At 42.0% G+C, this 27,186-nt stretch overlaps 1 protein-coding gene across 4 annotated transcripts in view; it reads left to right on the top strand.

Annotated features, from left to right (window-relative positions):
- Window positions 1–27,186, top strand: part of LOC131556924 (sodium channel protein type 5 subunit alpha-like) — a 178,515-nt gene that overhangs the window by 79,453 nt on the left and 71,876 nt on the right. For all 4 annotated transcript variants that reach the window (XM_058803871.1, XM_058803862.1, XM_058803879.1 and 1 more), the window contains exon 16: window positions 19,425–19,892. In XM_058803871.1, the coding sequence (XP_058659854.1) occupies window positions 19,425–19,892 (468 nt within the window). The remainder of the gene's footprint in view (window positions 1–19,424; window positions 19,893–27,186) is intronic.

A 27,186-nucleotide genomic window follows, 5' to 3' on the forward strand; every position in this document is an offset into this window, starting at 1 on the left:
ATGTTTTGGTAATTGGCTGCTGGGGTAGAAAAGTTCTTGAAAGAGATTGTAGAAAAGCAAAGTGTGTTGCGTTGCTCACATTAACTTAAATTTTAACAGTTATTTCCACATGAAAATGTTGATTGCAAGAGCAAAGTATATTTTTGAAGGTTTTTTACAATAAAAGTCAAAAGACTAAACTTTAATTACTCATAAAGTGAGAAATTATTTACATTTTTTTCTATGACTTACAATTTCTATGATTTTTTAAAATTAAATTTGATTAGAGGAGCAGGGGAAGAATATTACTTTATTTAGGAAAAAACATTATTTATCATATCTTTTAGGAGAGTTTAGCCTGAGATCTAGAAAGTTAATTTCCCCCTGCCACTAAGCAATGTGTTCTGTGTGTGATGATGAAAGCTGGAAATAATATGTGTTAAATTCTGGGGAAAATGTTAACATTTGAAATATTAATAGCTTATTAAAAGATGTGAATTAGCAACATCTGATACCCTTAGATATTAACACTCATTAATGTGCACAAGTTCTGCTAAGTATGAAATCTGTCTCAGCAGAGACTGCATTAACATTATCTACGTATATTTAACCTTCAGTGCTCAAAAAAAAAGAAAGACTGTCCCAGATGTAAAACCAGATATTGAAAAACTCTGTCTGCATGGAGAAGCTGAAGTTATTGGTCAACTGGAAGAGAAAATTGCTAGCTTTACTCTTTTCAGCCAACAGTTCTGTAAGGATGTGGCCAAGACTGATAAAGAGGAATAATTCTTGTGTTTGGCTTTCTCATAGAAAAAAAAAGAAGGAAATCATTTATAAGCAAAATAACAGCAGTTTATGAATCATGAGACTCATTCAGTGCCAACATGGAGATTTCATGACGTTGATTAGCAGGTAGAGAGGAGGTCATCTTACACCTCTGGCATCAGAAAAATTGTTGCTTTCTTCAGTGTGAGTGGATTGAAGTCACCAACTCACTCTCATAACATCATCAGGCACAAAAGTTCTGTTAGCTTAAAAGCACCATGAGCCCTTTCAAATAAAAATACTCATGTGCAAAAACTTTAACCTGTAACTCCATTGCCACCTGTGCCAGCAAGGAAAAACTTGCTGAGATCCTTTTTCCTCCTCTGAGTTTCAGGAGTCAGTTCTGATAAAGAATATTTTCCTGAGGCTTTCTCTCATTTGGACTCTAAATTCTTCCATTGTACCTGGAGGCATGGAGAAAATCTTGGTGTAGCATATCTGTACATGCATCTAAATTAAATAGTTTTACCTGTCACATCTGCCTTATGGTGATGTCTGGGGTTGCTTTCCCAACTGCAAGGCTGAGGATTATGGAGCAAACTTGCACCTGAACTCCTGTAAAGTCTGAAAACTGGTGCTGAAATTGTTACAGCCACTGCAATTCTGTGGTATATTCAGTGATTGGATTGCAGCCTCACTAACATGAAAATTCAAAAGAATGGTGAAAGGAAAGCCAGGAAATTCAGTAAGTGCCCTGGGCAACATTGTGTTATAAAGCAGTCCAGTTGTTGAAAGGAATTTTAGTATATCCTTAGACTTTGAATAGTATTCATATATCCTGAAAATGTCTGGGACAATTTGTGTGCAATGCCACATGAGACTATATTTAAGGCTGGTCAGCTGGTAAGTGAATCATCTTCAAGGAACTAAACTTTACAATATAGTTGGAAAACTATGTGCAGTGTAACTGCCTTTTGCACAATAAAGCTGTGCTGCTACTGCCAGGTGGCATTTTAGAGTCATTGAGGCTGCTTTAGAAGGTAAAGCCAAACCAGACAGATCATAAGAATTTTTTCCTCATTTGTAAGAGAGCTTCTGAAATAGCTAAGTGAATAATTACGCTTTTTGTTAAGTTTTCAAAAGGGCTTCACGTGTTTTTAATGTATATTTATGTTACTGAGGTAGGCAAAGAAAGTCACCAAGACAGCAATTATTGAGATGATGAAGGAGAATTAGGGACAGGAGGCAGGTCCTGGTGCCCCCTGCTCTGGCCAGAGTCAATGTGACACCAGCCACTTCTTGGGGCACAGCTGTGTGTGCTGGGTGCTGTGGTGGTGTTTGAGGGTCCCCAGGATGAGGGAAGAGATGAGAATCTCGCCTCCATGTTTCAGAAGGTTGATTTATTATTTTATGATATACGTTATATTAAAAGCAAATGATATATTAGGAGTATACTGAAGAGAAGAGAAAGGAGACATCAGAAGGCTAACAAAGAATGAATAATAAAATCTTGTGACTGAGCAGAGTCCTGACACAGCTGGACCTGTGGTTGGTCATTAAGTAGAAACAATCCACATGGAACCAATCAAAGATGCACCTGTTGGCAAGGACCCTTCAGACTACATTCCAAGCAATCAGATAATTATTGTTTACATTTCGCTTCTGAGGCCTCTCAGCTTCTCAGGAGAAAAATCCTAGCGAAAGGATTTTTCAGAAAATATGTCTGTGGCATATGTCTGCTAAAAACGTGCATGAATAAAAGTGAACCTTCATCATGAGCAGGACAACCTCCCAGGCTCACTGGGTGTGTGTGACACGCTGGCCAAGCCACACTTTTACCCTCTGGTGGCCACCAGGATGAAGGATGGATCCTGCCAGCCCCTCCTGAGGTGCCACCAAGGGAGGGACAGCCTGAAATGCACTCGCTGCTGGGCTGCATGAGCCCAAAAGCATCCCTTGGTGTTCAATCCACAGAGCTGCAGTGCAGTAACTGGCCCTCAGGGCTGAGTTCTGGGCTGCTGTTGTGTCACCTCTGTCCCATTCACACATCCCACTTCATCCATGGCACATCCAGCCCTGTTCCCCAACCCACCACAAGCTGGCAAATCACTGCTGCATTTCCCTGGTGGATCTTGCATTGCTGGAGTCACAAACACGTAAACATACATGGACTGTAACCACAAAACTGATACCTTAAGAATTTTCCTTAAAAGCAGAATATCAGAATGGAATTCCTCCTTTAGGATCAGTCCCAGCCTTTCTCTTTTTTTTTTCCCTGCTGTCCATTCACTCAGGAAAATATTGATGACATTTTTTGAGAACACTAAGGTAGAAAGCACCACCAATTTCTAGGGTATCACACTACCCTGTAGAAAGGATTGCATAACCTTTATTATTGAATTAATGCATGATGCATGGAATTATGAAATACAAAGTGTAAGGTCATGCACTCAGCCCTGTTTAAATATTTATGTTATGATCCAGTAGCTTACCAGCAGAAATTGTTTGAGAGTATATGGATCAGTCACTGTGAACATCTGCATCTGAAATAATTTCATGGAGGTGCCTTTATAGTCAGATCTGGCTAATGGGGTCTGTGAAGTCATAAAATGTCTTACAACCCAAAAAAATCGAAATTTTTCTGGCTAAATAGCCCCTAAAATTACCTATTTTTGTCCCTGCCATCCTGGGAAGCAAACAGCTGTAGAAATCCCCATGTGGCTTGATATGTTGATCCAAGAGGACCTTCTGGTCCTGTTTTTTCCTATGGTAATTTCAGTGCCTGGCAGCAGAACTGCTCAGCAGGGTTTGGATGAGATTTTAAGTGACCACTTTGGTTAAACTCAGTGGAAACTTTTCTCTGTCAAATGAGCCTGAAACCTGTCTTTCTCTTCTGCTTCCACATCTCAGGAAACATTTATGGATGTTTTTTCTGTTATAATTTGGCCCATGAGACAGACAGAAATATGGAAATGTCACATTCTTAGGTGGAAGAGGTTTGTGCCTGCCTGCCTATGTGCCTTTTCTACAATTCCACGTAGGAACGGATCCTTGAGGAGGTGTTCTGGGAAAGTCCCACTAAACCTCCATCAGGTTAAAATCAGGATTTTCAAACTGGTCAGACACCAACAGAGCCTCATTAGGAGTCATTCACCACCATTTCCCTCTTGAACAGACAAAATCTGTTGATAAAATGCCTTACCAGAGCTGTTCTGACAGACACACAGTTCTGCAGCTGGGCAAGAAAGAAAAATCAAGTCACAGGGTTTTGAGCAGCCTGGTCTAGTGGAAGGTTCGGTGCCCATGGCAGAGGGGTTGAAAATAGGTGATTTTTAAGGTCCCTTCCAATCCAAAGCAGGAGATGATTCTATGAATGGGAGCAATGCAAAACTCGGTGCGTCCACTTCATCCTGTTCTTTTACAAGAATCTGACCATGTCTGAACATTGTCCTGAGCACCACCAATGCAACCTGGATGGGAATAATGGCCTAGAAGGAGGAGAAAGGCAAGAAAGATGAAGGGTCATTAAGCATAGATTCTGGCCTGACAGATGTTCAAGAGAGAGATTTGGAGAAATGGCTGCAGCTTTATGTGAAGCTTAATATATGAGAAGAAATTCACATCAATTCTCTGTCCTGAATAACTTTCCTAAATAACAGACCCTAAGCAATATAAGGTGTCACTGGGTCCCTTGTGTTTATCTAATACTTTTTTTTTGTTTGTTTTGTTTGCCAAAGTTGCCTTTATTTCAACGTTTAGAGTGAAGAAAACAGATAAAAAAACCCACAAAAGATGCAGCTGTAATGTGTAGTGCTTAAATGTGTGAGACAGGGCTGGTATTTGGATTGCATGGTCTTCAACACAGGGGCTTTGTTTCTGTATAAACCCTTTTCTAGAATTAATTACTGAGTGTCACTAATTGAGCACCACAATCTCTAACTGAAGAACATAAGACTGAGTCTATGTGGCCACCTGTGAAGGAGAAGTGGTAGAAGAAGGAGAACTGTGAAGGAGAACTGATGATTCCCTTTGGGACTCCATCAGCTGGCTGGGAGCTGCACAGGTCTATCCCAGCTGGAATATTGTGATCAGTGCAGAGTATGAAGAAGTTTAATAACATAGATTGAGGTGTTCTTTTGCATTTGCCCTCAGTGCCAGAAAATATCCCTGAACACATTTAATTTATTAGTGTAGGAGTATCCATAAAGTCCTGTCTCACTCAATGCTGATGCTTCTCCATCACTGCAAATTTCTCAGCAGATCACGTCTGGGCTTGAAAGAGGCTTATGGTAATGTCAGATTTTCTCTTTGTTTAAATGAAATGGGTACAGAGAACTATCATTATCCCTTGTGGTAAAACCAGAAGTAATAGCAAAATAGCATCTTACAGGCCTGGGTAAAAATGGATTACAATTTTACATTTCAGGAGCTCAGACAACCAAAGCATATTAGGATGGTGGTCTTCAGATGGAGATTTGTATTTCTGCCTGACATGATAGGGCTGTCACTGAGGGAAGATACATCAAAACCCCAATGCTTTTAAAAGACAGGAAGCATTAAACCAGGGAATTTCAAGACTATAAAACTTTTTAAAGGGTGATGAAGGGTTGTTTTACCCCAAAAAGTACAAGGCCTCTTTAATTCAGACAACCTTTGTGAATAAATGAATGCAAATGGAACTCTGATGACATAGTATAGCACTTTTCCAGCTATCTCCTTATTTTCTTTTCAAGTTATATACAAATATAGAATACCAAAGCCCCATTTTTGTGGGTTTTACTGTCTATCCCTAGAGAAATGTTTAACTCAAGGGCTCCAGCAAGACTTGCTGCCCTGAATCAAGTAATTATTTTTGCATTTAATGACAAACATGACTTACTCATGGGGGCCACTGAAGACATCCACTGTGTGAATAAAGGTTAATCTCCTTGGAGGAATATGAAGTATTTGTATTGAATCTAATTATTAATATAAATGAAATGCAGTTATAAAATATTGTGTGCCTTCTAATTGCAAACCTAACTAGGTTAGATCTGCTTGCTGGAAATTAAAGCAGGTTTGGCAAGAAGGTATGACAGCCAAAATTACAACATTTAGGGTTAAGATTTTTAATTTTTGAATCACAGTAGAGGTCTGCAGTGTCCTCAAGCTTTACATGTTGTGCTTCTGCCTCTAAACACACACGCTCCTTGGGGTCTATTGGTTTTACTTCTTGCACAATGGAAGGAAGACGGGATAAGTTGAAACTATGTGAAACCTGTGGAAAAACAGCTTTTTGCAAGGAGCAGGGAAGCCACAGGAGATTTGAAGAGAGTTCAGGTTGTCCCAAGTCTCACACTGGCACTCCCTTCCCTCCCCTCTCTCTGCACCCCATTGCTCACGTCCTGGATGCTGCTGTTCACCTCAGCTGCTCTTTCAGCAGCTCCCAACATTCTGGAAATGTGCATTTGTGTTTTGGTTACATCAGCTGAGAGGGCCAGCAGATAAACAGGCAGGAATAGGCACGTCAGGAGCAGTCATCGTCAGGACAGACAAAATCCGCAAAGCAGCGAGCGGGGGGCACGTGGGGCGCCAGGGAGGAGGAGGATTGATCAGAAAGCTGCAGGAGCCATAATGAGAGCTGGGAAATACTGGCAACAAGGAGGGTTTGAGGGTCCACAAGAAGCCAGGGAGCCCAAGGGATCATTAGTGAGGAGTGGAAGTGTCGTTTGAGTCTGTCTCGTCAGCTCGGGCGCTTATGTAAGGGAGGTGAGTTCCCTTTGCCGAGTCACATGTGGCTCTGCAGGAGAGCAGCCCAGAATCCATCAATAAGCTCAGCTGGGGATACAGAGAAAGTGGTGTCAGAACAACTGTCAGCATGTCGTTGCTGTCCTTCTGGCTCCTACTCATTTGGCAGAGGGAATATTTGGTGTGATGCTGCAGAGCTCAAACCTCCAAGGGAAACAGATAAACCCCAGCACATTCCCAGCTTCTCCCTCCATCATTTCCATGCCAGCTACCTGTGTGTCCCAAAGCAATTTCAGCTATTTGTATTCCCCGTTATCCAGCCTTTCTTGAGAAGCGCCTGGGAAGCAGAGCTCTCAGGTAGTCGATGCTTTTTGGGCAAGCATCTGGCTATGTCTGCTTAAGTATTAAACACCCTCAGGGTTAAAGAAATGTCCACCAGAAACAGATGGCATCATCTGATGCTTCAAAAAAATAAATCCTGACACCAACCATCAATCATTCCAGTTGCCTGTGATGGCTCCTAGAAGAGATGGAAAGCTCCATCCTCTTGTGGGTTACTTGAAATACAAAGCTTTTGCCTGACAAAATAACTGCTACCATTCCACATCTCTTCATCTTTCTGAAACTCCACTCATCTGTGTCTTACTGTGTAAAACTTCTTTAAATTCAATAAACTGGCTTTAAAACCTGTATGATTTATTAGTACCCACATAAATAACTATAATTTATTTTATTGGGTGGATATATCCCACCCCCATGTGTAACACCAGATGCTGGTGCTAAAAAGTCTGGGGAAATCAATCTCACTGTATTTATGATGAGCCATCAAAGACTGCTGGGTTTCCAAAATGCCATTCTATGGTAGATTGGGTGGAGTCTATTCAAATCTTGGAGGTTTAGGGCTGCTTCCCCCAGATATGTGAGGGAAATACACCTGAAAATAAATAGGAGGAGTGACTACTTTCAAAACCTTCTTCTAAAAAGTAATCTGCTTCTTTCTGTCACTTCAGATTTATGAGAATCTGTATCTGCTACAGGCTCAGTTGTTTCTTCTGAAGAGTTGAGTCTTGGCACTTGGTGACTAAATCTGAGCTGGCATCTTAGGGGGACAAGTGTGTTTTCAAGGTATTACATGGTATTTGTGTTGAATACATACTAAAATCTGGCAATTTTTTCCCTGCAATATTCATCCACAGAAAGGTAGATATTTGAAAACACAGCTAGCTCAAATCCCAGTAGGAGCTGGCATACAGAAGAGGAGTGAGCTTTTGCTTCTGATGAAGCTCAAAGAAGGCTAAAAACAAAAAGTGGACTAAAGCTTTTTTTTTTTTTTAATTTGTTGGTGACATAAGGAATTCCCAAAGCAATAATCCAAAGCAGATTCATTAGTGGACTGTGACAGGTTTTGGCATTTGGTGCAGATTTTTATCAGTAGAATTATAAATATTGCTTCTTGATCTATAAATGAGTCACTGGGATATATCAGAGAGAAATAAAATCTGTTAACAATGCTAGTACTCTTCCATAGGCATGTATATAAGACAACACAGAACTATTTTCCATTTCTTCCATTAACATTTATGGGTGTGAGGTGTCTTGGAAATATGAAGGAAGAAGAATGGTAATACATTAATTCAATTGACCCAACCCCTTGGAAACCATCCTCATACCTTTTATTCTGATTGTGTTTCCAAATCAAAGATATTTCCCTAAAAATATTGTTTAAGCATTTGACTTTATATATGAACTACTATATATGACGAGATGGAATGTTTTTAATAAGACACACCATATGTATGTTTTATGTTCTCATAGATATTTTACTTGTGAAGATCCTAGTGGATTCCTTGCTGAGATTTGGTTTTATTCCAGGGGGTCAAAGGGGAGCTAAGTTATTATTTGGAAAAGTGCAGCCCTGTTGGTGCAGTTGGCATGAGTAAGGTAAACCTGCCCACTTTTGGTACTACATGTGTCCTTGATCAGTAGTGTAAGTAAGGGCTTGTCAGTGGTTAAGCTCTTGCTAATGGCTGGGTAGTTATTAAAATCTAGAAGGCACTGAGTCAAATTTAATAGGGCAGGAGTGTGCAAAGGTAGGTACAACTAAATATGTGTCTCTTTTTATTAATGTCACAGTGCAACTTGTCTGGATGTCACTGAAAGGGTAACGACAACAGGATTATTCCTAACATGTGCTCAGGGAAAGGAAAGGTTTTAATGCTAAAATAGACCAGGTGGTACAAAATTAATACATTATTCACTACTCCTAAACATCTTACACTTTAAAAAAAAACCCTGTTACAAATATTATTTTTTCCGTCACCAAAAATAAGCAGTGAGCTGTTCATTCTTACAGTTGCCTCTAGAAATATCTTGTTAAAAAGAATATGTGAAACAAGCAGTGAGTCATGACAGACTTAACCTTCTTAGCAGGTGTGTGATATTTAGGAGACACTGGAATTTATCTTTTCATGTACAGTGCACATTCATATCTGGATTCTCCACCCAGCACATGTGTGGCAATACAGTTTGTGGCTTCCCAAGGAAAAATGCTGAATAATGCATTTGGAAAATAAATGTAGTACACAGGATCAGATGCAAACTTCCTGCCTTTTGGGGTCTTATTGAACAGTAAGAAATTCTTGCAAAGGGGTCCTCCCTTTGGTCTCCTGCCTTTGGTCTCCTGCTACCATTCCACATTTCTTCATCTTTCTGAAATTCCACTCATCTGTGTCTTACTGTGTTAAACTTCTCTAAATTCAATAAACTGACTGACCCACACTTACTGAGGAGAATCTCCAATAGATATAGATCTATTTCATCAATTTTATATTATTGCAAACAATACAAGGGAAAGGAGAACCAAACCTATTGATTTTTCATCTCTCTTACTATTTTTGTTTCTTTGCTGCTGCTTCTTTCTTTAAGCCCCTTTTGTTCTATTTCCTTGACTCCAGATTCATGTGTTATTATTTTCTTTTCTGTTTTGTTTGGATCATTCTTAGCCAGAATTATATTTAAATTAGTTCTAATTGAATATGAACCAAATCTGCTGTTCCTTTAATTATCTTCTACCTGAAATGTATTTTCTTCCATTTTGGTCAGTTCTGGCCTTCATTGTCCTAGAATCAAAGAGTGGGTTATGTTGGAAGGGACCTTAAAGCTCATCTCATTCCAATCCCCCTACCATGGCAGGGATGCCTTCACTATCCCAGGCTGCTCCAAGCTCCTTCCAACCTGTCCTTGAACACTTCCAAGGATGGAACAGTCACAACTTCTCTGGGAAACCTCTTCCAGTGCCTCACCACCCTCACAGTGTAAAATTTTGTTCTTATATCTAATCTAAATCTCTCCCTTTTCAGTTTTAAGCCATTATCCCTTGTCCTATCACTCCATGCCCTTGTCCCAAGTCCCTCTCCAGCTCTCTTGTAATTGCAGTAATTTTAACATGACATCTCCATGGGAATTTTGGAAGCATTAAGAAATGCAGAATTAGCCACAGCTGAGCCAGAGACCCAAGGGGATGGGCTGCCCATTGAGGACACTCTGGAACCCAAGCAGATGAAATGGGTCATTTTTTAGGACAGCAGTGTTTGTTAGCACCTCCCACCTTGCAGGACATGGCTTTCATATTGGAGATGTAACTGGCCCCACTGCTGCTAAATCCTGTTTCTTTAATGAAATGTGGGGTTTTGTCCCACTTCTGAGTCGTGGGGCTTCTCCAAGAGAAATCTGAGAAAGCCACAAGCCCAGCCATGTGCTGTGAAGGCAGATTTCATACTGTGCAAAATTACTGGTAGAAACCTATTTTGGAGCTCTTCTGAAAGAAAACCCCCTGGCTGGCAGGCAGCTCTGTCACTTTGCTCTGCCCTTCCAGGAATCTGCACTTGGAAAATGCACAAAATCAGAACCTCCTTACACCTCCCAAATTCACTGTAGAGGTATCCCTTTCACATTTCTATACCCTCTTCACATTTCCTATTTTTTTATAGGAAAGTGTGATTTTGTGAGGGAACCCAAATTAAAATATTAAACCTGGGAAATTGATTAGAAAGTAACATTTTTAAAGAAAACCATGTTCTCCCTTAAATAAAAAAAAAAAAGTGGAGGGAAGATAATTATTTCTTGACTCTGATTTAATTTTCGAGTCTCTGGGTCTACCCTCATGCTGAATTTTCTTTGTTGCAATATATTGGCCACAGGGAGCCATTACTGTGCCCATTATCACTGGTTTTCTTTCAATTTTACTCTGTTTCCATGTGGGAATTTTATCCTTTTGGTTCTCTGTGGCTCTTACCTTTCCCAACTATTTTCTGCCATGTGTGAATGAGAATTTCCTTTTTCTCTTAATCTCCAGTCCTGACTGCCCAAGGGACACGATGGCCCTGAGATGACTGAGGGCAAAACTTAGCACAGTTCCTTGGTCACAACTGAGTGTCCCCCTCTCTGTGGAGGTGTAGGATCTGAATTGTAAGAGGATGAGGCTCTGTGGAGGTGTAGGATCTGAGTTGTAGAAGGATGATTCCATGGATCCCACTCTGCCTGGACTGGGCAGTGTCCTCCACATGAGCCCCCTAGGGTTAGGTTTGGTCTTCAGGTAGAAACTGCAGATCTTAAGCATCCAAAATTAGAGGGTTTTTTCATTGTATAATTGGTAGAGCAGCTGTTGTTTGCATGCAGACAGTGAAAATATTCCAGGGTAGTGCAGGTGTTTGTCATTGATCATCACTCCTTGCAGGGAGCAGCAACAGCAAAGACTCCTCAGACTGTGCAGTCTGTCTTGCTCTCTGATTGTCCTGACATCCCCCTCAGCAGGACAGCCAAACACTTTTTGTTGACTTAGCAGAAGGGTAATTGTCTCTTGGTTTGCAAACAATAAACTTTCCATGGTTTCCCTGATGTTTTTGGGGTACCTTGAGCCTTTAACATCACAAACACAGCTGGTTTTGCTGGGAGAAGTTTTCAACTGGACTTCTCTCACAGCACGTTTTGTCTGTCTAGACAGTGCTTTGAGAAGTCCACAGCAGCTCTGGTGGAGCCCTTGCTACTCTGGTGAATTAATGTTGTTTTGATATCTGATGAAAAACCTGCAGGAACATGTTTGTTTTTATGCTGTGCCTCCAATAGTGGGAAGAATTTATCTGACTCCACTCACCCTCTCTTCCTCCTCACATGTAACATTTGGAGACTAGGAATTTCAGAAATTTCAAGAAAACACTTGGTTTCCAAAGACTCATCTTCTAATACTTCTAAGGAACATACTTAGAGAAAAAATAATGCTGAAAGTCATCAGCTACAAAAGAAATCCAAATTCAATTGCTCTTGACCAGATTTGGAGTGGTAAAATTTGTCTGCACAGTGGTGAATATGCATGTAGGTGAATAACAAATAAAAAAGTCTTGGAAACATGAGGCAGCCACCAGGTTGTGGTAAGAAGTGCCACAGGTTGCCTCAGATTGATGTTTCCAGGACTGTGTTTCAAGTGACAAGGACACAGGCCCCTCGCTCTTCCAGCCTGTGGGGTGCTGCAGGACCTGGGGATGAGGAGAGGCAGAGGTTGGTCCCTCCTGTGCAAAGTGACAAGAACAGGACTGAGGAATCTGCCCCGTTAATTACAGATACCCCTTTAAACCCTGAAGTGAGAAATTGGGTGATCATTCCCCACCCATCAAACACAGGTGAGGGCAGCTGCCATCCAGCATCACTTCTCTGCCCTGCACTGCTCAAACAGCTGCACCAGACACATGAAAACTGCAGGGAAACATAAAGTTCAGTTCCTGAAAAGAAGAATTGTCAGTAAAACCCCCAGCTTTATTGTAAATATCACAGAAACATTCAGGGTAGGGGAAACACCCTCAACTCGCCCCATTCCTGAAGATAGCTGAAGCTGTGTCAGCCTCCCTACTTATTCTTCATAGGCCAGTGGTAAAATAAAGCATTGTTCTCTCCTTTTCCTGGGTAAATAGAAATCATTCACATGAAATCTCTGAAATTACAGCCACTTTTTGCATACGAAATAATTATTCTTACCATATTACATTTTTTCTTTCCTAAGGAGAACATCCACTCTCATTGCCATCATGAAGTAGTTCAGAGATTTTACTTATGAAATAGGCTGTATTTGCTGAGCAGTTATTAAAATTCATTTTCTTCTATTTTAACAGATAAACCAGTTATTTCACCTAAGAGGCTAATACAGAGTTGATGAGAAAACATTCCTGTTGGAAGAATTGGTATTGCAGTGGTACTACAGTGCCCCACAACCCTCCCACCTGCAGCTGCTCGTGGGTTCAAACGCTTTCCACATGGGAAGTTGTGTGTCTGCAAGGCAGGAAATTCATATCCCCATTTCCATGTGCTTTCCTGGCTGAAAGTAAAAGAAAAATGGGCAAGAAAAATGAAGGAGGTTGATGATGTCCAACCTGTGCTCTCCCTCACTTGCCCCAGGCCACAGGGACCTCTTGCCAATCTTGTGTGATCATGATCATTTTGACAGCGAGAAACTAAGATATCAGAAGAATGGGATTATGAGATTGACTGCAGGATAAAGGGAAACTGGGCTGGGAGGAGATAAGCTTCTTATCCAAGCACAAATAGCTGAAAGAATAGGGAAGGGAATATAGAAACTAAGAGATCATGTAAATTGCTTTTTGCAGGAATACTCTCTCTTAGTAGACTTTGCCCTGGGATGAAAGGGTACAAAGGACTGGAAAATACACTTCCAAGGAAGGAAATAATTCTCCAGAGAGACTGACTACATTACTGACCTATTACTGCAGATCTCTAACTTAGATCTAACACTTAGTGCAATGAAATCCCCTTCCTGAGCAGTTTTTCTTTGCAGCTTAGTGGATTCTGCTGCAGTAAACAAAATATAATAATTGGTACCTATTTTGTTAGGCTTGCTAGAAGGTCTCCAAAGAACAAACAGCATCTCTCCCATCTGTGCTAGCCAAAGAGCAGTGCAGATTTCCACTGCCATCCATGAACAGGAAGGAAGAAAATCAGATATTTTCACTGGTCAGAGAGTGCCTGAAGAGCTTCTTGCTGGTCTGTATCTGCCAGGCACTGCAGGTGGATGGACTCTGTTTTATGCACAGTAAAAAAGTATTAAATGGGTAGCTGACAAAAAGTGTTAAATGAGTAGCTGAAAAAAGTGTTAAATGAGTAGCTGATGATCCTGGCAGGTACTTCACATGCACTGTCTGGCCTTTCCTGTGCAGCTGAGTGACAGAAATGACAATGAGCTGCCACAGAGTTACAGTTTGGATTCATGGCTTCCTTTTTGCATGGTAGATTTCACTGATAGAGGTATTTTCCTGTTGTTACAGCAAACCTGCTTGGCTGGCTCCTAGGAGATTTCTCTCCCCAGGGCATAAAGGTGTAAAATCCCTTTCCCTCCTCCTGGGTGACACCAATGAGGGTCCAGAGCTGAGTTAATTCGCAGGAGCTGAGGAGGCTGCACACTGTCTGACTGAATGACAGATGGAAGGTTAAATACAGAAAGATTTATATCGCTCCACTTTTGCCAAATCAAGGCAAACAAAAAGGTGGAAGGGAAAGGAAGAAGCAGTCTCATGGTTTTGTTCCAAAAGTGTTCTAATTTCAGCAGCAGAGCTTGCAGATATATCTTCAAACAGGATTGGATGAGAAGGTGTCATCTGAATAGAAATTATCTGATTTTACCCTGTGTTGACACAAAAGGAGAGGATGGAGCTGAGATATTCAAACTGCAGCCTACCACAGCAGCATATGTGTCTCCCTGCCTGGAGCTTTTTGGGGAGGATGGGTGCCTCCAGTGGATGGGGAGCTTGGAACCAGCCTCACAGCTCCGGACCCCTGTGCTTTTCACTTTCAGCCAGCACAGAACTGGTGCAGCACTTTGTGCAGTGCCTGGTTTGTCACCCTGTGCTGATGCTCAGGGTGGGGCTGGAACACCCTGAGCTCCCCTGTGCCCTGGGGAAAGCTGTAAAGGCTGGTTTAAAGGCTGGTCACCACTGTCCTGGAGTGTGATTGTCACCAGGATGGGCTGCTGGGTGTGACAATGGACAGCATTGTTGCTCCTATGATTTCATTTTAGATAGGCCTGCAGGGAGCTGGACTTGATGATTCTATGGGTCCTTCCAGCTTGAGATACTCTGGTTCTGTGAGGCTTATTTGACCTGCATCTACCTTTAATCCAGCTCTGAGATACAAAATCCAAGCTTGCTTAGTCTTTGGTGGGCACTGCTCAGCTCCTCAACATCCCCTGGGATGCCAGACTGTCTCCATTGTCTGCAGACATCCTGGGAAAACTGCAGCTTAAGCATCTCAGGGCAGCACCTGCCACGAGGCTGGATTAATCTGATCATTTGTGCCTCATACTGGCACAACCAGAGTCACGAGCTTTGGAAAAGGCATTGGAAGTGAGAAGGTCAACAAAAGCACTCTGGATTGTCATTAGGCTAAAAGCTTAATATAATTATACTAAAAGAATTTGGGGTTCTTTGAGTGCATCTGTCATTTGATTCCCAACCTCAAAGACCAAAAAGTGACCTGCTTCACAGTCTGGGTGCTCAGTGCCACTGGAAAGCAGATTTCTTTCTAAGGGGGTCCATTTGGGTATAGAAATCTGCCATTGCTTTTGGAAACTGAAGTAATCTTTAGTTTGCTTTTACTTAAACTGAAAGCACTGTGTTAGCAGCCAGGAGGACTGGGTATTATTAGTAACCTTTTACAGGAAATGTGGTGTGTCATGGGTTAGGCATATATTTTTTTTCTGGAAAATGCAGTGTGCAGTGAAATGTAGGAACAAGTAAACATAAAGTGCTTATTCAGCAGTTTGTTTGAATGCCCAGCAATGCAACTCTGAGGTTACCTGCTTATGAAGGAAGCAGGGAAAGATATTTGAGATTTATTTTTGGCTAAAAGCATGAAGTGCAAGTGGTTCTTTGTGCAAAATGTCAGCTGCATTTCGGGGAAGAAAATAAGCTTGCTTTAATAATCCATGGTTAATAACAATACTGAGGATGCTAAATGTACCTGCAGGTGTATCTAGAAAAACATATCTAAAGTATATATGTAGCTTGATGTCTGAAATTAATACAAAAAAGTGAATCAAGATGTTTCAAGCCTTTAGTGAACAGCAGAGTTAATGAAGTACAGGATGAAATTCAGCTTCAGATAAGGAAATTCTGTGCATCCAAGGAGATTTTCATGTATGGAGATGCCAGGGCTACCACTACTCTGCAGAGATCTAGGGCTTGACTCAGCTTGGCCTGAGGACCTCTGGGGATACTTCAGGGTATCCATCCTGGCCTCCATCTGGACACAGATCTCCCAGAACAGCTTTTTGATATTTGTTGTCCTTCTGGGCAATTGCCTGAGGATGACTTGGGCATGGAAGGGTCAATTGGCACAAGACATATTGGCAGATGCACGCAGCCCTGGCAGGGTCACCTGTGCTTGGTCAGTCTCTGTTGTCCACAAGATGAATTTCTGACTGAAATGAGGCTTAGGTGCACCATTAGACCCTCAGGGTTTGGTGTTTGAGGCTGGAGGCAGCTGCCATCCTTGATGAGCAATTCAGTCCCCTAAATTTGGCCAGTCTGTCTCTTCCTGCAACACGTGGGGTGCCCTGTTTGGATGGCAGCTGGAGCTTTGGGAGGTCACAGACCTCCTGTGAGGTATCTCAGATACCTTCCAGCATCAGCAGACACCTCTGTTAAGGTAATTGAATTGTACCTACAGAGTCCAGAAGATTTTTATTCTGGATCCCTTTATCCCTCCCTTCCTCCAGCTGCTCCCTCTCACATACACACATGATTATTTTCAGGACACTTTCAGCAGTGTGGTTATCTCTGAGCCCTCATCCTGCTCTCAAACTGGGCTGAAAGTGGCTGAAGGGGATCTGCCAGTGCCTCCTCCCCTGGTGGGCTCCCACCTGCTTGGCTGCACATCCCCTGCTCTGGTTTCATGCAGCATCACTTGTGAGTGGGGTGGGAAAGGAAAAATTGACTCCCACCAGGCCACCACAGCGATGAGGAGACCCACACAAGCTCTCAGTGTGGTGGGCCAGCTAAGAAACCATTAGCTTTAATCTCAATTTACTTTAAAGCAGGGCAGTGCTGGGGCAGCAATGGTTTATTCAGTGGTTCATGATGGATGGGGGCATCTGCTGTGCCACCAACTGCTTTTGTTTTCATTCACAGTGATTGCAAAGGGTCCTTTACAAAACAGCACTGACAGGGCACTTCAAACACTGTGCCATCAGAGTGATTAGGACCAGGTTTTCAGAATTCTATCCCATGTATTCTGAATATTTGAAATAAGAGGGTAAAGGGATGATAGCAAAGATTGTGGCTCTTTGGTAAGGCCCAGTTAAATAGAAGTACTTTTTATGCTGTTTATGTTGGTCTATCAGGTGTTATCAACTTAAAGCACTATCAGAAAGAGAGAAGTTAGGAGGCTTACAGGTATATCTGGTAGTATTAAGAGATCGCAGAGAAAATACCTGCACAAAGTCCATTTTATTGCTGTAAATGGCAGGAGTGCTGCAGCACTGACCCCTCCTTGCCAGTACCCAGAGCTGTCACCCACCCACTTGGTACAGGCAGCAGTTGATTTGATACCAGGCAATTTGGGATTGGTTTGTTTTGGGGTAAATATATTTTAGCAGATATTGGTTTGAGTCACCTTTGCCCTGTTCCTGTCATCCCAAGCATCCACCTGCAGTGTGAACTTTTTTCCCTGATAAATACAGCACAAAAGCTGTAATTTATTTCTTCTCAGACCATAAGAGATGTAATGTTCAATATACAGCAACTGGTGACCAGCCTGTGAGATATATTACTGGGGATGGCCTTTGAGAAGAAGATGGCTTTATATATTGGATATAATGGTATTTATTTGGGGCAGAGGTGTAAAAAGGGGTTTAAACCATCAAAAATATCCCTTAAATGCCTAGTTGTGTCTAATCTTGCCGTGCTCTGCCAGCAAAAGTAGAGAGTTCTGAAGTGGCAAGAACAAGAGGAAGGTAACACACAATCTCAAGTTCAGTTCGGATCTTTTCATAGACCTGTGAAAATCTTCAAATAGTTGTTTTTTTCCTGACTAGTAAAAGCATTTTCAGGACCAAGCCTGCTTTGGGAGTGAGTCTTGCTCAGATTTGGCCACAGTAATCTGGTTGTGATGGCTTGTTTTAGCCTGGAGGGAGAAGTTTTTGAAGCTACATGACCTCAGAGGTGTTTATTCATAGTCACAATAGATTTCCTTCATGGCCCAGAGGATATTTAAAACAAGACTGTCTGTGAAAATGCATACAAATGTTTAGAAATGTTTCCAAATGTACAGTGTGGTTGAAGTGCCTTGCCTATGTACATCATTGTCATAGAATCATAGAAGAATTTGGGTTGGAAGGGACCTTTAAAGGGCACCTAGTGCAGTGAGCAGGGACATTTTTAACTGGATCAGGTTGTTCACAGCCCCATCCAACCTGACTTTGAATCTTTCCAGTGATGGGAACCTGTACCTCACCATCTTCATCTTCAAAAATTTCTTCCCTAAATCTAATCTGAGACTCTCCTCTTTTAGTTTAAAGCCATTTCCCTTTGTCCTATTACAACAATCCTACAAGAAGGTTTGTCCCCATTTTCCTATAGACCCTGTTTAAGCACTGAAAGGCCACAGTGAGGTCTTCCCAGAGCTTTTTGGGGAGGTTTTTATGTATTCTGTTTCAGAGTTTTACATTTTATTTTTCATGTTTCGGGGTGTTGGGGGTGGAGAGGGAGAAAGGGAATGTCGGTGTGTTATTGTCCATGCTGAACTTTTGCACCTGAGGTCAATGTGTTTGAAAATGCCTGCAGACTCCTTTTCCTGCTGAAACCACCTTAGAAATTAGAAACCCTTAGTAATTAGAGGGATTTCCATGATGGGGTTACAGTGCCACAGATGAGATGAAATTCAGACCCTCCTGTTTCCAGGACCAAACATGTCAGAGTTGAGATGGTCACAACACAAAGCAACACACTCCATTTTCAGAAGGCTTCAAACCTGTTTTTATTATAGCGTGCATGTTTTTTATACATTCTTACAAAACTCACAAGTTTACACTTTACTCATTGGTCATGAGAGACAAAGTGCTCATTGGAACAGGGAGTTACAGGTTTCTCTTATTTATCTTCCTTTCTTTCTTGGTTTCTATGTCAACAACCTTGGTAGAAAATTCTTTCAGGGCTGAACATGGATCCTCTTATCAAACTTCTCTCTGGCTTACAGAAGTTACTGTATCTTGGGGCTTTAGCTGCTCAGAGTGACCCCGAGATAAGTTAGAAAGTCTCTTTTCCCAGCCCGGTGGTGGAAGAAGGAGTCAGAGCTCTTAATTTCTCAGTCTCAAGGTTGTTTATTGTTCCTAATTTATAAAATTCTTTCTCCTGTCCTGCCGAGGTCCACTCAGCAGGACAGTTCCAGGCACTCTGCCTGCCCCCAGGGTGGTGTTATCTTTTTATACTAAAAACTACGTGTACAATATTTACAATTACTTTCCAATACCGATCACCTATGTTAGACAGCGAGCTTCTGCTCTAAACCAATGTAAAAGTGCCAACATCACAGCAGAAGATGGAGGCCAAGAAGAAGAAGAAGGAGAAAGGCTGGACATGCCCAGATTCCTCCATCTTGCCCCCTGAACCCCCATTCTAAAAATTCAAAAAAATCTATTTTTCACCCCAATAAATTCACTATCATTCTACTTAAACTTTCTTGACTTGTAATTCTTCATATAAGGTTGGTAATTGTTTTTTCCAAGGGCCAAATCAAAGGCACGGGGGTCTGGGGATCTGTGCCAAGGTCGCTGAGCCCCCTGACAGGGTCTCACATCCTCCAGGGCAGCCAGAGGAATTTCCTGGGTTCCGACAACTGTAAAACCTCTTCCACCAATTTAAAATTCACCAATTTCCTTTTAACTTCCCTCCTTCCAGGTGCTCAACCTGTTCCTTGCCTTGCTGCTGAGCTCCTTCAGCGCCGACAACCTCTCTGCGCCGGATGAGGACGGCGAGATGAACAACCTGCAGCTCGCGTTCGCCCGCATCAACAGGGGCCTGCAGCACGCCAAAAAAGCCGCCTGGAACTTCTGCTGCCACGTCCTCAGGCACCCCAAGACCACGGCTGAGAAGAAGGCCATGATGAAACTCGCTGCCCAGAACCCAGGAGCCCTCAACAACTGCGTGAACAGCCACGCCACCGCCGAGCTCGGCAAAGACATGGAGAACCACAAGGAGAGCCGCGCCGAGGATGGGGTCAACAAAAACGGAGAGAAACACCCAGCAATCACAGATGATGATTTTATGACCAATCCTGACCTGTCCATTTGTGTTCCCATTGCTGTGGGTGAGTCGGATATCGAGGAGGAGGATGAGGAGCAGAGCACCTTTACGGAAATGGAGCAGGTAGGCAATTAAAATATTTGTTAATTTTGGCTTATTAAATGGCCTTTGTTCCCACCCTTGGTCTGGATCCTTGGCTAGAGATGTAAATGTCCTATGGCCTAATCCTGCCTTTGATATGCTGCTAACTTCAGAAGAAGTTACAGATGCATATCCAAGAGCAAAATTCAGTTTCCAACAAGAGAAATTTCCTTTCTTTGTATTCTTTGTGCTTGTCTAGATTAATTCTTCTAACCAGAGCAATTAAATCCTTTCTCACACAGCAGACTGGTTCTTTTGCCTTTCAGCTGAATCATGGGAATGCTGCAGAGCAAATCTTAGTTTAGTGGAGGATTTTTCTCAAAATGGGCTCTGAGTTGGTTTGATTTGTGCAACAAGAATTGAGGGCCAGGTAGTTCTCTTTAAAATGCAATAAGACAGAGGATGATATGACATGGCACCAGAGAAAGAGAAAATGTGTTATCATTTGTATTCTGACAAGAGAAAGTTACTTGCCTCCTCTTTGGTGTGACATGGAAGATTTCCATTTTTTTCCCCAGACCACTCAGTAGTAAAGGCTAAAAAATCCTGTGCAGTTTCAAGTGTTGTATGAAATGAAGAAACATCTTCAGGGGAATGCTTTTCTTTGTCTCCTTCTCCCCCTCTCCATTTTCTACTAGCTTTATCTCTCGGCTCCACACACCATATGTAGTTAATGTTTTCCAGAACCTCCAGCCTTGATCCAGCACCTTCTGACATTGGCTGAAACCAACGGAGCTCAGCAGGCCCTGGGTCAAAGCTCCTGCTTCAGATCCAGCAGTCAGGAGGGATCCTCCATCTCATGGATGAGGGGAAGAAAGTTTGAAAGCAAAAGAGTTGCTAGAGAAGGAGGGACGGTCATAAAAAGATCCAAGGAACTCTGTGTCAGGAGCTGGGCACAAATCAGCTGCTTAGGGTTAATTTCTGCTGCTGTGTTATGGAAATCTCTTCAGTGTCTGTGCATCACCAAAGTGTCTTTCACAGTGATCATCTCACTGGGGAGTGGAACAGCAAGAGGTCAGAAAACTTAATCACAGCTCCACTGTCCCAATAAAAACCTAGGTAACAAAAAGACAAGTCTGCAATTTTTGGTAAACACTTTTAGGGTGGGTTTTTTGTGTCTGTTTAGGGACTATTTTATTGAAATGATCTGTGGATCAGTGTGGTAGTATGAATAATATCTAGTTTTTCTCTTTGAAGTCCTTCTGTATTCCCTGGATGTATTTGAACCAACAAGCAGAGAACATTTGCAAAGTGAAATACGAATGCAGTAGATGAGGAAGAGAATTGGGAAAAAAGAAGTAAACTTCATTAATTGAGATAAAGAGAGGTTAATAGGAAAGAAAAGAAAGATATAACAATAATAATAGTGGAACTAGAACATGCAAAAGAAGTGATGCTCAAGGCATTTGCTCACCACTTGTTGATCAATGCCCAGGCAGTTCCCAAGCAGCAGCCTCTGGCCAGCTTTCCCCCAGTTTATATACTGAGCATTTATTCTCATTCTCAAGCCAAAACACAGCCCTGTACCAGCTACTGGGAAGAAAATTAATCTTATCCCAACTTAAACCAAGGCTGTTCCTTATTATCAGGTGATCTGTAAATATTGCATACTGTGTATGTGGATAATAGTGTATAGATATGTTTAATTACGGAGGTCTGGGTTTGGTGATTTATTTTTTTTTTTTTCTTTTTGGTCTTTAAAGATGCCCACACCTTCCTGCTAGGTCTGACAGATGGTAAAAATCTCAAACACTCCCAGATTTTTTTTTTCCTTCACACTGAAAGCAAGAGCTTGTTGAAATTTTGGACTCTGGAAATGTGTGCCTGTGCATGCTCAGGGGTGGGTGTTGCACCTCTGTATCATTCCTCTCTCAAGATAAATAGTAACATTCACAATTGCAAGATAAATCCCAGCAAAGGGCATGGAGGGCTTGGGATTTTTTTGTCTTAATGTGCTTTAAAAGTTTAGAAATGCAGATTTCTGTTCAGCTACACTATGTGTGTCAATTAGTGGAAGAAACAGGTTATCATTATTTTATACCATAAATGTGGAATTAGAGCTTTAGTAGGATCTATTAGAGTTGTGACAGAAAGAGATGATGTAGAAAAAGAGGCTTTTCACTGAAACAATATTATGGATAAAAGGTTGATTTGGAAATATTAAGAAAACTCCTAATAGTTTCAAAAATATTGAAACATCATCACATGTAATAGAAACATTGGGGATTCAGAGTGAAACAAAATAGGGGGAAACAAAACCCAGTAGGAAAAACAAACCAAGATTCTGCTTTCCCACTGTATCTTTTAATGAAATTCTCAACAAACATTAGAGGAACATTGTCACATTACCACGAGATATTTGGATTGAAGTGGAATAATGTGGTTCACTGCTGGCATGTGCATTAAGCAGAAGGCATGGAGTTGAGAAATGAATTAATTAGCTTTGTCACTGGTGCTTTCCAGGCTTGGACAAACAGCTGCTGCAGGTCACTGCTGTTCCCCTGTGCAAAGCCCTGATCAATGGTTTGCAGTTTTTATCTGCAGGTCTGAGGGGTCTACTGCAGAAAAGGTCCAAATAAGCAGAGTTCATATATCCAGAAAGCATTTTAACAAATTCCTGGAGGGGAAAATGTGTGTGTACAAGGCTGTTCCAACTCAAAAACTCAAAATACATTGGCATAATAAATAAACAAAAATAGGAAGAAGCTTAACAGCAGAAATTATAATTGTGTGATGAGCTTTGCATTTGCTTTTCTGCAAAACCCTAATAAATTTGCACAGCTGTAAATATCTCCAAAAGGAGCAGAGCCATGAGAAAGCAGATGCCAACAAATTGAAAGATCTGTCATTTTTACTGATGCCCATTCCAAAGATGTATGATCTCTGGACTCAGAGAAAAATTCTCTTGATCAACATGTGGGTTACTGCAGGAGAAATTATTGTATCTGAAGGCTGATATGAAATCCCAATTCCCTGGATATTGAGTTGTGGGACATTACTGTGGGCTGACCCTTTTACCAAGGACATCCCTGTGGGACTGTGGGGAATTAATTTCCTCACTCACAGCCAGAAACTTTAATCCTGCAAGCCCCAACTCCATGGGTGTCCTTACCTCCTCCCCTCCAGCATGTCCAGGATAACCAGATTAGAGCTCCCAAAGGAAGAACAACATGAACAAGAGCAAAATTTACATGATTGCACTGAGAGGGCGCAATTAGGGTGAAGTATCATTTTGTGCAGAGGGCATCACGCAGAAACCAAACAAGAAATACCAAGGGTATGCTAAACATTCAAATCTATTCCAACTTTCCCCTAATTACAATCCATATTTTTACATATTTCAATATTTTAGTATGTACAAAGGGAATGTCTATGTACATTTACTTCTGAGGAGAAGACAAAGTACCCTGCTTCCCTTTAAAGTTGTTGGCTGACCTGGAATTGAGCAGCCCTTTGGCAGCACTGCCAGAATGTGTTTTCCTCCTCCTGCAAGTGAATTTTGGTGCAAGAGCATGGAAAAGGAGGTGACAGGAGATGCATAAAAAGGGATAATGTGGATGAATGCCTTTGCAGTGCACAGCTGGAAAACCTACACAACTCTTACACACCCTTTACATATTCTCTGTCAGTTGAAGATCCCAGCCCAGATATCCTGTGCTTCCATCAGTCTGACTTGTACAGTCTAAAAGACTTATCCAGTCTAAAAGACTTGTCCAGTCTAAAAGAGAGAGGCTAAAGGGATGCTGGTTTTGGGCAGAACCACAAAGTTATTGATCTCAATAACTTTGAGACTGGTGATGCCCCCTAACTTTGGGTATTTTAGGGTGAGGATCATCTCAGCTTACAGCTCCTGTACCAAAAAGGATACTTCCCAAGTTCTTCCCAGAAAGTCACAAAACTCCTCTAAAATAAGCCATTGTGGCTATGAGAAATGGGCCCCAGAGCACTGCACACAGCAGCTTGAAATTTCAGATGATGAGAAAACCTTCTTTGACTGCACATTTTCCTCTGAGTAATGGAAATGTCTAAGTTTAAATTTCAGCTGCCATTTCTATTATCAAAGCTTGCACTGGCAGCAGCCATGCTCCTGAAAGCTGCCAATTTGTGGCACTGTCATTGAGAGGGTTTTGAAGGAGTGAGCCCATCTGATGGCTCCCAAATCTCCTTTGATTACTGAGATGCAAGTGAGATGCTCTGCCAGCTCACAGAGCTGTACCTGTACCTGTAGCCCACATATCCCACAGTGAAAGGGTCCAAAAGGAAAACAGAACAATGAAAGTCAGCACAGGCACAAGAAATGGGGAGTGAGGCTGAGAAAGAGCTGCCTTGAGCTAAATTAATTTGTCACGGCTGTGTGATATGTGTGCTGCTGGTCACTGCAGCATTTTAGTTTGTTTCTTTATCTAACCCCTTCTCCTTGACCTGTTCATAGTGCTCTCCCTCTCAATCCACAAGATTCCGTAAGGATTTAATGATTTTAGCCTCATAATGAGAAAAAAGAATAACTCTCTTTCAATGTTTTCCCAGTCTTTGACATGTAAAATATGGGTTTTCCCAGCAGGAAAACAGCTCCCAAAAGCTCAGCAGCAACCACAGTGATTTACTGGCTGCATCTTCTTGAGGTTCTTTTGAGTTCTCATTTTGGCCTTCTAGATGATTAAAATGTGGAAGTTACCATCTTGAGCCTCCACAGAGTGTCTTGTAATTACTTTATGACCATTTTTCATATGTGGCACCACCTTTCAGTGCCCTGAAGAAGAAAGAAATAGATTATGGGGACAGCAAGGTGATGAGATAATTAAGTGGATACAGCCCAGTCCAACTAATGCAATGGATTCTACAACAACTTACCTGCAATTTAGCTACATTGAAGGTTTCAGACATCAGAGGGGTTTGTGCCATTTACATTAGCTATCTAAGTGCAAAGCTTTTATCTTCAAAAACTTCTGCTTTAGTCGTGCTTCCCTTTCAAGTGGCCCAGAGTTGTAGTCCAGAAGAGTGTGTGCCTTTTTCACAGTGACATCACTTTTTGGTTCAGAGGAATCCTGTGATAAATGGAGCTAAAGGAGGTTCCAGATGAGTAATGCTGGGTGTCCTAAATCAGCCCCCAAAATACAACATCTTGCACTCACAGTTAACTCTATCTTGTACCTATTACCACAGTCTTGGTAAGGTTCAGGGTTTTAGGCTCACTGTCTGGATTCTTCTGTTCATCCATGAGTTCCTACAGCCAGGAAATTTTAGTAGTACCACCTAAAGAAATGACTCTACTCTTTCCTTCTCATTTGAGTGAGTCCAGCAGGGTTGTTACATCTTTCTGCCCTGCCTTAAATTGAGTTACTACAGGTGTTGCCTTACTCAAACCTCTTGTTTATGGCCACCCAGCATGCCACTGAGGAGAAAACCTACTGTATTTGCTGGGACCCCAGATGAAGGAAGGAACAATGAATCTGACTCCATGTTCTCAGAAGGCTAATTTATTATTTTATGATACTATATTATATTAAAGAATATTAAGCTAAACTAAAGAATACAGAAAATATACTTACAGAAGGCTAAAAAGATAATAATGAAAACTATCTCCAGAATCCCAACACAGCTTGGCCCTGATTGGCCAATGAGTCAAAGCAACTCACACCAGAATTTAATGAAACAATCACCGGTGGGTAAACAATCTCCAAACACATTCCACATGAGCAAAACACAGGACAAGCAAATGAGATAAGAATTGTTTTCCTTTTCTCTGAGGCTTCTCAGCTTCCCAGGAGAAATGTCAGAATCCAGGACATCCCTCTGGATGCCCTGGATGGCCTCAGCCCCTGCCAGGGGGCTCAGAGACCTTGGCACAGAGCCCAAGACCCCTGTGCCTTTGATTTTAACCCATGGAAAAAATTACCAACCTTATATGAGGATTTACAAGCCACAAAAGTTTAGGTAGAATGATTGTTAGTTTGTTACAAGATAGAAAAGTAGAATTTTGAGTTTTTAGAATGGGGACTTGGGTCCCAAGATGGAGGAATTTGGGCATGTCTTGTCCTTCTTTCTCCTTCTTCCTAGCCTCCATCTTCTGGGTGATGTTGGCACTTTTGGATTGGTTTAGAATTAACATGGGTGATAGGTATTGGGAAATTATTGTAAATAGTGTACATATAGTTTTTGGTGTAAAAAGATAACACCACCTCTGAAGTGGGCAGTGTGCCACAACCCAACCTGCTGGACAGACCTTGGCAGGTCAGAGAAAGAATGTTATTGATAACAGCAAATAAACAACCTTGAGAACTAGAACAAAAGAATCCTGACTCCTTCTTCGGTTGCCAGTCTCCTTCTTCAGTCTCTGGGAAAAGAGACTCTCTATCACATCTCAGGGTCATCCTGACCACAGAGACCCCTGAGAGAGAAAAATCTTGGGTGAAGGGATTTTCCAGAAAATGTGAATGCCACAAAACCCCACGCTGCAGTGGCTCTATGGCTCGTGGCCACATCTCACACTGAGCCCCTCTGCAGTGACAGAACCCTCCTGGACACCAATTTTCCACAGAGATCACACCTTTGTGCCTTCCCTGCCGAGCCAGCAGCACTGGCCTGCTTGTCTCCAGAAGATGCCATTATTGATTTGTTCCGAGGCAGTGGCTAATTGGGTCACACACAAAGTGCTGCCTGCCTGCTGCCGGGACCCAGCGCTGCCCAGCCCAGCCTGGGCTCCAGGCACGCACACCCCCCGAGCCCTGGCTGCTCTTGCTGGGCTCCCAGAGTGCCCCCAGAGCCACTTTGTGCCATCCCGAGGAGGAATGACCCATTCTCCTGCCTCAGGCTCACCCCTTCTCGGGTTGCTGTTGATAATCGCTGCCCCGAGATGTGCAGGGTGTCTCTGCTTCAGCCCGCACAGCTGAAGAACGAGTCTGGACTCTTCACTTTTTGGTCTTGAGGTTGTTTATTAATTCTTATCTAAAAAATTTTTTTTCTGCCCAGTAGAGGTCTGCTCAGCAGGGCAGCCACAGGCACTCTGACCACCCCTGAGGCGGTGTTGTCTTTTTATACTACAAACTATGTATAACATATTTACACTTAATTCCCAATACCTATCACCTATGTTAGACAGAGCACTTCTACTCTAAACCAATCCCAAAGTGCCAACATCACTGCAAAAAATGAAGAAGAAGAAGAAGAAGAAGAAGAAGAAGAAGAAGAAGAAGAAGAAGAAGAAGAAGAAGAAGAAGAAGAAGAAGAAGAAGAAAGGCTAGACACACCCAAGTCCTTGTCCCCATAACCCCCATTT

This window comes from Ammospiza caudacuta, chromosome 1 (assembly GCF_027887145.1).
Source record: "Ammospiza caudacuta isolate bAmmCau1 chromosome 1, bAmmCau1.pri, whole genome shotgun sequence".
NCBI lineage: Eukaryota > Metazoa > Chordata > Aves > Passeriformes > Passerellidae > Ammospiza > Ammospiza caudacuta.